The sequence below is a fragment of the Nilaparvata lugens genome, chromosome 2 (assembly GCF_014356525.2).
Source record: "Nilaparvata lugens isolate BPH chromosome 2, ASM1435652v1, whole genome shotgun sequence".
Lineage (NCBI taxonomy): Eukaryota > Metazoa > Arthropoda > Insecta > Hemiptera > Delphacidae > Nilaparvata > Nilaparvata lugens.
Genome location: NC_052505.1, coordinates 5,135,792 through 5,150,327, shown reverse-complemented (window position 1 = coordinate 5,150,327; position 14,536 = coordinate 5,135,792). Strand labels below are relative to the sequence as shown.

The following is a 14,536-nucleotide window of genomic DNA, read 5'->3' as shown; positions in this document are numbered from 1 at the left end:
TATTACAGAAGCTAAGCTAGGGTGTAATAATGTTGTGTTAGAAGGAATTTAAAATAACGCCAAATATTCGCGAAAATTAGCGTTTTTATGCGTTTTCTCAGTTCTTCCATTAAGTACGGTAATAGACAGAAAATGTCCAAAATTTTGACAGAGGTTTAGGTAGGGTCTAAAAATGTTCTGATGAGGTGACTTTAATATTTCATCAAAGATACGCCCAAAATTAGCGTTTTTCTCAGCTTTTCTGCGCTTTCTCAGTACTTTGACTTTTTGATGGAATGAAGCATGTCAAATGAAAAATGCAGGCGAGCGAAGCGAGCCCGCTGATCTCATTTCTGGACGATCCAGTCGGGGGTCTAGCCCCCTGGCTAGACGGATATGGCGAGCAAAGCAAGCCTAACGGCTAGTAAAGAATAAAGAAGAAATATGAGTATAAGACGCTTCACAAAGGGTATAATGAAGGGACATTTTTACTGTTGAAGTGGATGATCTATTCATATAAGTGAAATTCATATAATCAGTCCTGAATAGAAAACTTCTTTGTATGTTCTGACATTTCTCTCACCTTTGAGTATTTATAAGCACTCAGATTCACATCTTAAACAAAGGCCGCTTCATTTGACTAGGGTACTTGCTTAAATAGCACTACCTAAGTTGCTTATTAACTTATTCAAGACCTCTAGTGTGTGTTTTAGTTATAACTCTAGAATTTTTACTTTTATTTGTGATTAGTTCATTTATTGACTGTGTAATTGATTATGTTGATTCTAATTTGTATATTGACAAAACAGAAATTCTCTACATACTGTAAATGTTATGTAAGAATGTAAAATTGCTAATGAAGAATTTGAATTGAATAAAGTTTTTTCCAATCAATTTATTGTAAACAATTTCAGGAACTGATACCCATAGATGTTTCATCATCCTCCCGTAGATTTTACCTGTAGATCATCACCCGTAGATTTCATGGTGTCATATAAGACATTACTATTGCATTAAAACTATAGTGAAAACACAAATTGAAATTAATATTTTTTATAATAAAAAGTAGTTGACAATAATTTCAAATTTGTGTATTCATTATGGAAAAGCACTACAACATCACTCACAACACAACTGTAAGGTTAAAACTATAGTATAAAACACCACACACTATTAATAAAATACAGTAAATTGTTCTCAGTTACAAATAATTTTCAAGAAATGAACAGAAATAGAATCGCAAAGGAATGAAAAATGTTCGTTTTTACAATGATTCGACAAATAACTTTCAAGAAATGAACAGAAATAAAATAGAATCGGAAATGAATGAAAAAATGTACTTTTTTACAACGATTTTATTTGAAAGAAGTGAAATAGGATGATAACTTGAAGAATATTTCTTCGAGAATAATAATTTTGACAATGATAACTTCACGTGGCTTTCTGTGACTCACTTCCAACAGTCAAGGTGTTATTTTCTTGGCAGTGCAGAAAGTTTTACTTGCAATATAGTTTGTGTAAAGTATTATTTAAACAATTCGTGTTCAATTCATGCTGTTTGTACGTATTTATTTTTGAAAAATAGATGAATATCATTTAGAAACAGTCTCACATAACCTTTATTTGGGCAATTTATCTTATGAACTTGGGATAATAAGAAGTTTTGGACTGTAGTCTATTTCTTCGTCCTCAAATTGATTGTGAATGATAAATAAATAAGTAAATAAATATATAAATGGATGAATAAATGAATTTCGATTCAAATTTCAATTCTATTCTATTTTATTCAATATTCTATCACTACCTGATAGAATATTGCTACCATAACGGTTACAAACTGTATTCCTCATTCAGTAGTTTCATTCATAACTCGTCTTGATTTTCTTCTGAATGGGCCTCTATGCTAAAATCGGATATTGTTGAATACATGAATATGTATCTCACTTGAACTTTGAAGAATTTTATTGATCTACAGATGGAGATAAATTGAAAGTTGCATCTGTTCAAATGCTGATTAATTGATAATTATTATTAAACGAAACCCCCAATCAAATGCTTTAAACCACCCCGAAGATTTCAACTACTGTCAGCCCGGGCTGACAAATAATTCTTGTATAGTAGCGCTCATCGAATTTCCATCTAGCTGTTTACCCTGTTGTCAATATTTGCAGTAGCAGAAGTTTAGTCTTCGGGCTAATTTACAGCATTTAATCGGGATTTTCGTTCAATAATAATTGAATTCTTTGAGGTATTCTCACATGTTGATGGATTCTGTTGATTGTACAGGCCACCCGGAGCTCCCAGTGGATTCAAACCAGGATATGGAGGCCAAGGAGGAGGAGGAGGAGGAGGATATCCAGCTCAAGATCAAGGCGGCTACATGCAGCAAGGATATCCAGCTCAAAGCCAAGGCTACCCAGGACAGGGTATCCTGCACAAGGACCTCCCCAGGCGTACCCACCACAGGGAGCATATCCTTCAGGAGGTGGAGGATACGATGCGCCACCAAATGGAGCGAGTGGCTACCAGGGCGGACCAGGAGCAAGTGGTTATCAGCAGGCAGGGGGAGGTGGACCAGGTGTGAAGAAACTTTTGTTTGGTTTGGATGTTATATATTCACGGCTTATCAAATAACTGTTCCAATAGAGTTATGTAATTAATTTCTCACATCATAAAGACAACAACATTAATTAATAGAAAAATAAAATAGATAGTTGAAAATTTTAATACAAAATCAAATGTATTATACGTGGGTTATCTCAAAAGTAAGTTGCACTTCTCCTTCTTCTTCTTCTTTGGCTGTGCCTTATCCCATTTAAATGGGGTCGGCATTCCTTCCTCTTAGTCTGCCTCTCCACAAAGCCCTATCCAATGCTTGCTCTCTCCTCCAACCACTCTCCCGCAAGTCAGCCACTATTCTATCTCCCCACCTCATCCTAGCTCTACCTCGTCCTCTCACACCATCCAAAACCAAATCCAGCACTCTTCATCCAACATAATCCTCCTCCCGTCGCCGTACATGCCCAAACCACCTTATCCTTGTCTCCTGCATTTTCTTTCCCAGTGGTCCAACTTTTACAGTGCCTCTGATCAATTCATTTCTTTGTCACAAAGTAAAATTGTGACGGAAAATATCGCTAAATAATTAATAATATTGAAGAAAAACGCTCAGCTATCAGCAAAGCTAGCCGACCGCGGAGATAAGGAAGGTACGATGGCGCACCATCTTCCGCGCATCGAGACGATTTCCACCGCCACTGGCGGCGGCACAACTCCATCCCCTCCACTTTGGGGGGGGTATTTAAACGCCGGACAAGCCCCAGTCCACAGCATTCCGCTCACAACCTTCCTGCTCCTTGTACAGCGGCCTGTTGGCTGCCGTACATCCCCGACCTTCCTGCACTTGTACAGCGGCCCGTTGGCTGCCGTACGTCCCCGACCTCCTGTCCTGGTACAGCGGCTCCTTGGCTGCCGTAAGTCCCTAACCTTCCATCTCCCTAGGCACAGCGGACCGTTGTCTGCCGTCCCTGTCCTCCCATCTCCCTAGGGCACAGCGGACCGTTGTCTGCCGTCCCTGACCTCCCATCTCCTAGGGCACAGCGGACCGTTGTCTGCCGTCCCTGTCCTCCCATCTCCCTAGGGCACAGCGGACCGTTGTCTGCCATCCCTGACCTCCCATCTCCCTAGGGCACAGCGGACCGTTGTCTGCCATCCCTGTCCTCCCATTTCCCCAGGGCACAGCGGACCGTTGTCTGCCGTCCCTGACCTTCCATTCCCCCAGGGCACAGCGGACCGTTGTCTGCCGTCCCTGACCTCCCATCTCCCTAGGGCACAGCGGACCGTTGTCTGCCGTCCCTGACCTCCCATTCCCCCAGGGCACAGCGGACCGTTGTCTGCCGTCCCTGTCCTCCCATCTCCCTAGGGCACAGCGGACCGTTGTCTGCCGTCCCTGTCCTCCCATTTCCCCAGGGCACAGCGGACCGTTGTCTGCCGTCCCTGACCTCCCATTCCCCCAGGGCACAGCGGACCGTTGTCTGCCGTCCCTGTCCTCCCATCTCCCTAGGGCACAGCGGACCGTTGTCTGCCGTCCCTGTCCTCCCATTTCCCCAGGGCACAGCGGACCGTGCCGTCCCTATTCTTCCTTCTCCCCAGGGCACAGCGGACCGTTGTCTGCCGTCCCTATTCTTTCCATCCCCTCAGGGCACAGCGGACCGTTGTCTGCCGTCCCTATTCTTCCTTCTCCCCAGGGCACAGCGGACCGTTGTCTGCCATCCCTATTCTTCCTTCTCCCCAGGGCACAGCGGACCGTTGTCTGCCGTCCCTATTCTTCTTCTCCCCAGGGCACAGCGGACCGTTGTCTGCCGTCCCTATTCTTCCTTCTCCCCAGGGCACAGCGGACCGTTGTCTGCCGTCCCTATCCTGTCTGTCCTTCCTTTTCCTACTTCACTGGAGCGGAACCGAGGCCATAAGGCCAATACAAAATTACATCAAAGTGGTGTCATCAGAGAAGAGAGCGCCTTCACGCCGTCAGAAGCACCAGGAGGTGCTGTTCACGCCAGCTGAGGCACAAAGAAGAAGGAAGAGGAACTTCGACTTGCCTCCTTTCCCCGCCCACATTACGACTGAGCGAAGTCATCCAGGAGCAACACCTGGGTATCAATCACCCACCTCTGAAGCTACTCAGGGTGTACGTGATAGATTGGCGCCCAATGTGGGGCACGAGGCAACGAAGTAAGAACCACTCAGCGACAGGTGCCCAAGCTGGGTTCAGAACCAACATTAACACAAACCTCACCCATGGACCCAGGCGTGGTATGTGACAAAGTAAGAAGCTGGAGACTGTCATTCGACGGCCAGTCAGATGCTCCCAGCTTCTTAGAAAGGCTAGACGAGCTACAACAAGCCTATGGGCTCACTGGCAACCAACTACTAGTCGCGCTACTTGAGCTACTAGTTGGTAAAGCTACTCTATGGATGCGTAATCGTCGTGACCAGTGGAAATCGTGGGACAATTTTGTGACAGATTTCAGATCACGCTACTACCCACTCACCTATGAGGAGGACCTCGAGAATTTAATACAGGCAAGGAAGCAAAGGGAAGGTGAATCGTTTGACGAATTTCTCGAAGATGTACTGACACTCATGAGACGTCGAGGAGGTTTTACAGACGAAAATAAATTACAGAGAGTGTATAAGAATCTCCTCCCACGGTACAAATTGTATATTCGGCAATCAGATGTTCATAGTATCAACGAATTGGAAAAATTCGCGAGGGAGTATGAACAAATAAAAGCAGAGGAGAAACAGAATAGACAGAATTCGAGAGTTCACATGATTGAGGACACGAAAAAGATTACAAGGCTCAAGGTTGAGACAGTTATAACCCCTACTAGTAACAGACCATCTCTTAGTGAGTCTGAACCCATGTGTGGGCAATACAAGAGACCGGGGCACTGGAGATCACACTGTCCCGATATCCCACCATGTAAAAGGAGCGGAAAGAGAGCACTGAAATGTGTCTGTGATGTGCAGAAGGAGAATAAAACTCCGAACAAGACAGCAGTGATGCGAACAGCACACAGGATTCCTGTGATTGAAGAGTCATCAAGAGACAACAGACTATTCATTGCCGTAATAATCGGCGGTAAAAAGTGTCAGGCCTTGCTAGATATGGGTGCTGAAGCTAATTATATGAGCAACGAGGTCTATGAAGTCATCCGGAAAATAGGGATGATACGGAAAGAACCAGCACGTCACCGCGTGATATTAGCTGATGGACGGTCAACCCCGTTAAATGGAAAGTGACTACTAATGTGACCATAGATCAATCACAGTTCCACTAGTGGCATCTATAATGGAAGGACTTGAACAAGATCTGCTATTAGGCATGGAATTTATGCGTAAAAACAGAGTGAATATTCACACATTCACAAGAGAGGTGGAGTGGGATCCTCCCCAATTGAATCCTTCAAGACAGCCAATTATGTTGCGATCACCCTTATCGGGGAGTAGGACAACAAAAGTCCCAACAATATCAGCTGTACAATCTGAATCTCAGGACAACAAGGATCACGACAAAAGGATATTCATGCAGGTTGGTTTAAATGGAGTCGAACCCAATGCCTTGATTGATAGAAAGGCAGAGATGTCATATATTCCAAGGCAAGAATCCTGGGATGACATAGTTGATCACTGTGATGGAATGAGCGACTCTGAACGACAGGCCGCGATTTATGCTCCAACTGTCAGAGCAAAGACTTTGAACTCTGAGATAGTTAGGATGGAACGAATGCCACCTCATGGCAAGTCGGAATCTAGCCCAGCAGTCGAAATGGAGAGGATAACTCGAGGTGAGATACCAGCCTCCACAGACCAACTGACACCCCCGCTTCACATGACAAAAAAGAGGGTGATATTGTTGAATACATGAATATGTATCTCACTTGAACTTTGAAGAATTTTATTGATCTACAGATGGAGATAAATTGAAAGTTGCATCTGTTCAAATGCTGATTAATTGATAATTATTATTAACGAAACCCCCAATCAAATGCTTTAAACCACCCCGAAGATTTCAACTACTGTCAGCCCGGGCTGACAAATAATTCTTGTATAGTAGCGCTCATCGAATTTCCATCTAGCTGTTTACCCTGTTGTCAATATTTGCAGTAGCAGAAGTCTTCGGGCTAATTTACAGCATTTAATCGGGATTTTCGTTCAATAATAATTGAATTCTTTGAGGTATTCTCACATGTTGATGGATTCTGTTGATTGTACAGGCCACCCGGAGCTCCCAGTGGATTCAAACCAGGATATGGAGGCCAAGGAGGAGGAGGAGGAGGAGGATATCCAGCTCAAGATCAAGGCGGCTACATGCAGCAAGGATATCCAGCTCAAAGCCAAGGCTACCCAGGACAGGGTTATCCTGCACAAGGACCTCCCCAGGCGTACCCACCACAGGGAGCATATCCTTCAGGAGGTGGAGGATACGATGCGCCACCAAATGGAGCGAGTGGCTACCAGGGCGGACCAGGAGCAAGTGGTTATCAGCAGGCAGGGGGAGGTGGACCAGGTGTGAAGAAACTTTTGTTTGGTTTGGATGTTATATATTCACGGCTTATCAAATAACTGTTCCAATAGAGTTATGTAATTAATTTCTCACATCATAAAGACAACAACATTAATTAATAGAAAAATAAATAGATAGTTGAAAATTTAATACAAAATCAAATGTATTATACGTGGGTTATCTCAAAGTAAGTTGCACTTCTCCTTCTTCTTCTTCTTTGGCTGTGCCTTATCCCATTTAAATGGGGTCGGCATTCCTTCCTCTTAGTCTGCCTCTCCACAAAGCCCTATCCAATGCTTGCTCTCTCCTCCAACCACTCTCCCGCAAGTCAGCCACTATTCTATCTCCCCACCTCATCCTAGCTCTACCTCGTCCTCTCACACCATCCAAAACCAAATCCAGCACTCTTCATCCAACATAATCCTCCTCCCGTCGCCGTACATGCCCAAACCACCTTATCCTTGTCTCCTGCATTTTCTTTCCCAGTGGTCCAACTTTTACAGTGCCTCTGATCAATTCATTTCTTTGTCACAAAGTAAATTGTGACGGAAAATATCGCTAAATAATTAATAATATTGAAGAAAAACGCTCAGCTATCAGCAAAGCTAGCCGACCGCGGAGATAAGGAAGGTACCGATGGCGCACCATCTTCCGCGCATCGAGACGATTTCCACCGCCACTGGCGGCGGCACAACTCCATCCCCTCCACTTTGGGGGGGGGTATTTAAACGCCGGACAAGCCCCAGTCCACAGCATTCCGCTCACAACCTTCCTGCTCCTTGTACAGCGGCCTGTTGGCTGCCGTACATCCCCGACCTTCCTGCACTTGTACAGCGGCCCGTTGGCTGCCGTACGTCCCCGACCTCCTGTCCTGGTACAGCGGCTCCTTGGCTGCCGTAAGTCCCTAACCTTCCATCTCCCTAGGGCACAGCGGACCGTTGTCTGCCGTCCCTGTCCTCCCATCTCCCTAGGGCACAGCGGACCGTTGTCTGCCGTCCCTGACCTCCCATCTCCCTAGGGCACAGCGGACCGTTGTCTGCCGTCCCTGTCCTCCCATCTCCCTAGGGCACAGCGGACCGTTGTCTGCCATCCCTGACCTCCCATCTCCCTAGGGCACAGCGGACCGTTGTCTGCCATCCCTGTCCTCCCATTTCCCCAGGGCACAGCGGACCGTTGTCTGCCGTCCCTGACCTTCCATTCCCCCAGGGCACAGCGGACCGTTGTCTGCCGTCCCTGACCTCCCATCTCCCTAGGGCACAGCGGACCGTTGTCTGCCGTCCCTGACCTCCCATTCCCCCAGGGCACAGCGGACCGTTGTCTGCCGTCCCTGTCCTCCCATCTCCCTAGGGCACAGCGGACCGTTGTCTGCCGTCCCTGTCCTCCATTTCCCCAGGGCACAGCGGACCGTTGTCTGCCGTCCCTGACCTCCCATTCCCCCAGGGCACAGCGGACCGTTGTCTGCCGTCCCTGTCCTCCCATCTCCCTAGGGCACAGCGGACCGTTGTCTGCCGTCCCTGTCCTCCCATTTCCCCAGGGCACAGCGGACCGTGCCGTCCCTATTCTTCCTTCTCCCCAGGGCACAGCGGACCGTTGTCTGCCGTCCCTATTCTTGCCATCCCCTCAGGGCACAGCGGACCGTTGTCTGCCGTCCCTATTCTCCTTCTCCCCAGGGCACAGCGGACCGTTGTCTGCCATCCCTATTCTTCCTTCTCCCCAGGGCACAGCGGACCGTTGTCTGCCGTCCCTATTCTTCCTTCTCCCCAGGGCACAGCGGACCGTTGTCTGCCGTCCCTATTCTTCCTTCTCCCCAGGGCACAGCGGACCGTTGTCTGCCGTCCCTATCCTGTCTGTCCTTCCTTTTCCTACTTCACTGGAGCGGAACCGAGGCCATAAGGCCGATACAAAATTACATCAAAGTGGTGTCATCAGAGAAGAGAGCGACCTTCACGCCGTCAGAAGCACCAGGAGGTGCTGTTCACGCCAGCTGAGGCACAAAGAAGAAGGAAGAGGAACTTCGACTTGCCTCCTTTCCCCGCCCACATTACGACTGAGCGAAGTCATCCAGGAGCAACACCTGGGTATCAATCACCCACCTCTGAAGCTACTCAGGGTGTACGTGATAGATTGGCGCCCAATGTGGGGCACGAGGCAACGAAGTAAGAACCACTCAGCGACAGGTGCCCAAGCTGGGTTCAGAACCAACATTAACACAAACCTCACCCATGGACCCAGGCGTGGTATGTGACAAAGTAAGAAGCTGGAGACTGTCATTCGACGGCCAGTCAGATGCTCCCAGCTTCTTAGAAAGGCTAGACGAGCTACAACAAGCCTATGGGCTCACTGGCAACCACTACTAGTCGCGCTACTTGAGCTACTAGTTGGTAAAGCTACTCTATGGATGCGTAATCGTCGTGACCAGTGGAAATCGTGGGACAATTTTGTGACAGATTTCAGATCACGCTACTACCCACTCACCTATGAGGAGGACCTCGAGAATTTAATACAGGCAAGGAAGCAAAGGGAAGGTGAATCGTTTGACGAATTTCTCGAAGATGTACTGACACTCATGAGACGTCGAGGAGGTTTTACAGACGAAAATAAATTACAGAGAGTGTATAAGAATCTCCTCCCACGGTACAAATTGTATATTCGGCAATCAGATGTTCATAGTATCAACGAATTGGAAAAATTCGCGAGGGAGTATGAACAAATAAAAGCAGAGGAGAAACAGAATAGACAGAATTCGAGAGTTCACATGATTGAGGACACGAAAAAGATTACAAGGCTCAAGGTTGAGACAGTTATAACCCCTACTAGTAACAGACCATCTCTTAGTGAGTCTGAACCCATGTGTGGGCAATACAAGAGACCGGGGCACTGGAGATCACACTGTCCCGATATCCCACCATGTAAAAGGAGCGGAAAGAGAGCACTGAAATGTGTCTGTGATGTGCAGAAGGAGAATAAAACTCCGAACAAGACAGCAGTGATGCGAACAGCACACAGGATTCCTGTGATTGAAGAGTCATCAAGAGACAACAGACTATTCATTGCCGTAATAATCGGCGGTAAAAAGTGTCAGGCCTTGCTAGATATGGGTGCTGAAGCTAATTATATGAGCAACGAGGTCTATGAAGTCATCCGGAAAATAGGGATGATACGGAAAGAACCAGCACGTCACCGCGTGATATTAGCTGATGGACGGTCAACCCCGTTAAATGGGAAAGTGACTACTAATGTGACCATAGATCAAATCACAGTTCCACTAGTGGCATCTATAATGGAAGGACTTGAACAAGATCTGCTATTAGGCATGGAATTTATGCGTAAAAACAGAGTGAATATTCACACATTCACAAGAGAGGTGGAGTGGGATCCTCCCCAATTGAATCCTTCAAGACAGCCAATTATGTTGCGATCACCCTTATCGGGGAGTAGGACAACAAAAGTCCCAACAATATCAGCTGTACAATCTGAATCTCAGGACAACAAGGATCACGACAAAAGGATATTCATGCAGGTTGGTTTAAATGGAGTCGAACCCAATGCCTTGATTGATAGAAGGCAGAGATGTCATATATTCCAAGGCAAGAATCCTGGGATGACATAGTTGATCACTGTGATGGAATGAGCGACTCTGAACGACAGGCCGCGATTTATGCTCCAACTGTCAGAGCAAAGACTTTGAACTCTGAGATAGTTAGGATGGAACGAATGCCACCTCATGGCAAGTCGGAATCTAGCCCAGCAGTCGAAATGGAGAGGATAACTCGAGGTGAGATACCAGCCTCCACAGACCAACTGACACCCCCGCTTCACATGACAAAAAAGAGGGTGATAGTGAAAGGATCAGAGTCACCCTTAAATAACAAAGAGACGGTTGAGGTCACAGTGAGGCGAATTCCAGCTCGTGTCGAGTCAGATGTTAGTCTCACGGTCAACACAGAGCTGATAGTCCCACAGGATCCCAGACCAGGCCCATCTAAAAATATGGATCTGGTGCTGTGCCACCGCAACACAACACCAGGCAAGCGCAAAAGAGCAGGTCGACCACGCATAAAAGTCCAATTTCCAGATGGACGATGTAAATATGTACCTGTGGACCAGGTGTAGATGATGCTCATAGTGAGTGGCATAGACCTCTTAAGGTGATGCCTAGATGGCTCACGCCTTTTAAGGTGGTGCCATAGAGGGCTCCGACCCCCCTCCCCCCCACCCCCAAGTAGGAGTGGGGTGTCACAAAGTAAAATTGTGACGGAAAATATCGCTAAATAATTAATAATATTGAAGAAAAACGCTCAGCTATCAGCAAAGCTAGCCGACCACGGAGATAAGGAAGGTACCGATGGCGCACCATCTTCCGCGCATCGAGATGATTTCCACCGCCACTGGCGGCGGCACAACTCCATCCCCTCCACTTTGGGGGAGTATTTAAACGCCGGACGAGCCCCAGTCCACAGCATTCCGCTCACAACCTTCCTGCTCCTTGTACAGCGGCCCGTTGGCTGCCGTACGTCCCCGACCTTCCTGCACTTGTACAGCGGCCTGTTGGCTGCCGTACGTCCCCGACCTCCTGTCCTGGTACAGCGGCCCCTTGGCTGCCGTAAGTCCCTAACCTTCCATCTCCCTAGGGCACAGCGGACCGTTGTCTGCCGTCCCTGTCCTCCCATCTCCCTAGGGCACAGCGGACCGTTGTCTGCCGTCCCTGACCTCCCATCTCCCTAGGGCACAGCGGACCGTTGTCTGCCGTCCCTGTCCTCCCATCTCCCTAGGGCACAGCGGACCGTTGTCTGCCGTCCCTGACCTCCCATCTCCCTAGGGCACAGCGGACCGTTGTCTGCCGTCCCTGTCCTCTCATCTCCCTAGGGCACAGCGGACCGTTGTCTGCCGTCCCTGTCCTCCCATCTCCCTAGGGCACAGCGGACCGTTGTCTGCCGTCCCTGTCCTCCCATCTCCCTAGGGCACAGCGGACCGTTGTCTGCCGTCCCTGTCCTCCCATTTCCCCAGGGCACAGCGGACCGTTGTCTGCCGTCCCTGACCTCCCATTCCCCCAGGGCACAGCGGACCGTTGTCTGCCGTCCCTGTCCTCCCATCTCCCTAGGGCACAGCGGACTGTTGTCTGCCGTCCCTGTCCTCCCATTTCCCCAGGGCACAGCGGATCGTGCCGTCCCTATTCTTCCTTCTCCCCAGGGCACAGCGGACCGTTGTCTGCCGTCCCTATTCTTTCCATCCCCTCAGGGCACAGCGGACCCTTGTCTGCCGTCCCTATTCTTCCTTCTCCCCAGGGCACAGCGGACCGTTGTCTGCCGTCCCTATTCTTCCTTCTCCCCAGGGCACAGCGGACCGTTGTCTGCCGTCCCTATTCTTCCTTCTCCCCAGGGCACAGCGGACCGTTGTCTGCCGTCCCTATTCTTCCTTCTCCCCAGGACACAGCGGACCGTTGTCTGCCGTCCCTATCCTGTCTGTCCTTCCTTTTCCTACTTCACTGGAGCGGAACCGAGGCCATAAGGCCGATACAAAATTACATCAAAGTGGTGTCATCAGAGAAGAGAGCGACCTTCACGCCGTCAGAAGCACCAGGAGGTGCTGTTCACGCCAGCTGAGGCACAAAGAAGAAGGAAGAGGAACTTCGACTTGCCTCCTTTCCCCACCCACATTACGACTGAGCGAAGTCATCCAGGAGCAACACCTGGGTATCAATCACCCACCTCTGAAGCTACTCAGGGTGTATGTGATATCTTATTTTATCTCTTCTTGTAACCCCACACATAAAAATGAAATATGAATATAATATAATCAGAGGGTGAGAGAGAAAGTTACAAGAGACTTATACAAAATGTATTACAATAGAACGAGACAGCAAATTAGAGAACTATATGCTTATCAAAAATTGAATAAAAACACAAATATGCTGTCAAATTCTATACGGTTTATACAGTACAGGAACATGGTTTCGTGACCACACTGATCACATTTTCAAGTTGACTAAAGAAGATAAGCCAACAAGTTGGCTTATCAAAGAGCAAAAATTAACTTGAAATAATACTATCTCAGACAAACAATCTATCTTTCCATCCAATAGCAAGTTGGAGTGAGAAGTTGTTTTTTTATAATATATTTAGTACAATAACAATATCGACAAAACAAATTTGAATCATGTAACGTTTTGTTACAGGTGCTAGTGGATACCAGGGAGGACCAGGTGCTAGTGGATACCAGGGAGGGCCAACAGCTGGTGGGTACCAGGGTGGACCAGGAGCAAGTGGATATCAGGGTGGACCAGGCGCCAGTGGATACCAGGGAGGACCAGGCGCAAGTGGATACCAGCAAGCGGGAGGAGGTGGACCAGGAGCTAGCGGATACCAGGGAGGACCAGGCGCAAGTGGCTACCAGGGTGGACCAGGCGCAAGTGGCTACCAGTCAGGTCCTGGTGCCAGTGGTTATCCACCAAGCTCAGAGTACGAAGGACCTCCTAGGAAGTATAACGGTCACAGTGGAGTTGGAGCAACACTGGATTTTCCCGGTCTTCAAGCATATGCTCATGACACAAGCAATCACGGCTCCTATTCGCATTGCAGTAATAAGACATCCGCGAATGATCAGCATGTTGCATCATCAACAGTGTCACCAACTTCAACTAATGCGCCTTGATTTCATCCCAATCTATCTGATAGAAAACCACTTCAACCGATGATAATAACCTACTGCTCGGTTCCACAATTATTCAAAATAATAATAGTCAGTATAAAATAATAATAGTACTGTAAATCACATTTGAGTATGTTGCATCTAAGTATTTTGCAAAAAAAATGAAATTATGTAGAGTGAGATTTGTAAGGCACGGTTCAAGACATTTGAACATGATCAAATAGGGAACAGTTAACAACAATTGCATTGCCACAATTGATAATTTCAGTGCACATTTGTGAAGCTTACCCAGTTTGGCCATGTTCAAAAGTCTTGGCCGAGCTTGGTGGAGCCGAGCATACATGTATAAAATGTGCAAAAATCTATATATTATTCAGTTGAAAAAATCGATTTTTCTAGATGTAAAAATCTATTTTCGATTCAAATCGAAACACAGAGAATCAACCTCAAAAATCGATTTTTGAAGACAGAAATTTCGATTTTTTGGAAAAGTCGAGTTTTATTTGCCATCCCTAATAATATTATTTGTGCAGTACGATAACTAAAGGAGCGTACAGATTTACGCGCCGCGAACATGAGCAATTCACTTTTCATCAGCTGATTATATCTGTATTTGTTCAGAAACGGTAAGTTACAGATATAAAAAGCTTGGCATCAGCTGATTGGAAGTGAATTCCTCATGTTCGCGGCGCGTGATTCTGTACGCACCTTCAGATTACACAAGCGTTGAAGATAAAATAATTGACCTTACAATATATCATAAAAACCACATCAGACATCTAAGTATTTTGCAAAATATATGAAATTATGTAGAGTGAGATTTGTAAGGCTCGGTTGCAC

General features: G+C 47.2%; 2 protein-coding genes across 2 annotated transcripts in view; both read left to right on the top strand.

The window, feature by feature from the left end:
- Window positions 1-2,563, top strand: part of LOC111064330 (loricrin-like) — an 82,314-nt gene extending 79,751 nt beyond the window's left edge. Inside the window, exon 7 of the mRNA XM_039419969.1 lies at window positions 2,266-2,563. Within this exon, the coding sequence (XP_039275903.1) occupies window positions 2,266-2,563 (298 nt within the window). The remainder of the gene's footprint in view (window positions 1-2,265) is intronic.
- Window positions 2,564-6,764: 4,201 nt separating this feature from the next.
- LOC120349765 lies at window positions 6,765-14,270 on the top strand. The gene is made up of 2 exons (XM_039420392.1): window positions 6,765-7,051; window positions 13,224-14,270. Exons 1-2 carry the CDS (start codon window positions 6,794-6,796, stop codon window positions 13,740-13,742), a joined length of 777 nt encoding a protein of 258 aa, XP_039276326.1. The 5' UTR covers window positions 6,765-6,793; the 3' UTR covers window positions 13,743-14,270.
- The last annotated feature ends 266 nt before the right edge of the window (window positions 14,271-14,536 follow it).

Coding starts and splice junctions, on each gene's coding strand:
- LOC120349765 (XM_039420392.1), top strand. CDS start 6,794: ATGGAGGCCAAGGAGGAGGAGGAGGAGGAGGATATCCAGCTCAAGATC. Junction 7,052..13,223: donor GGCAGGGGGAGGTGGACCAG/GTGTGAAGAAAC, acceptor GTTTTGTTACAG/GTGCTAGTGGATACCAGGGA.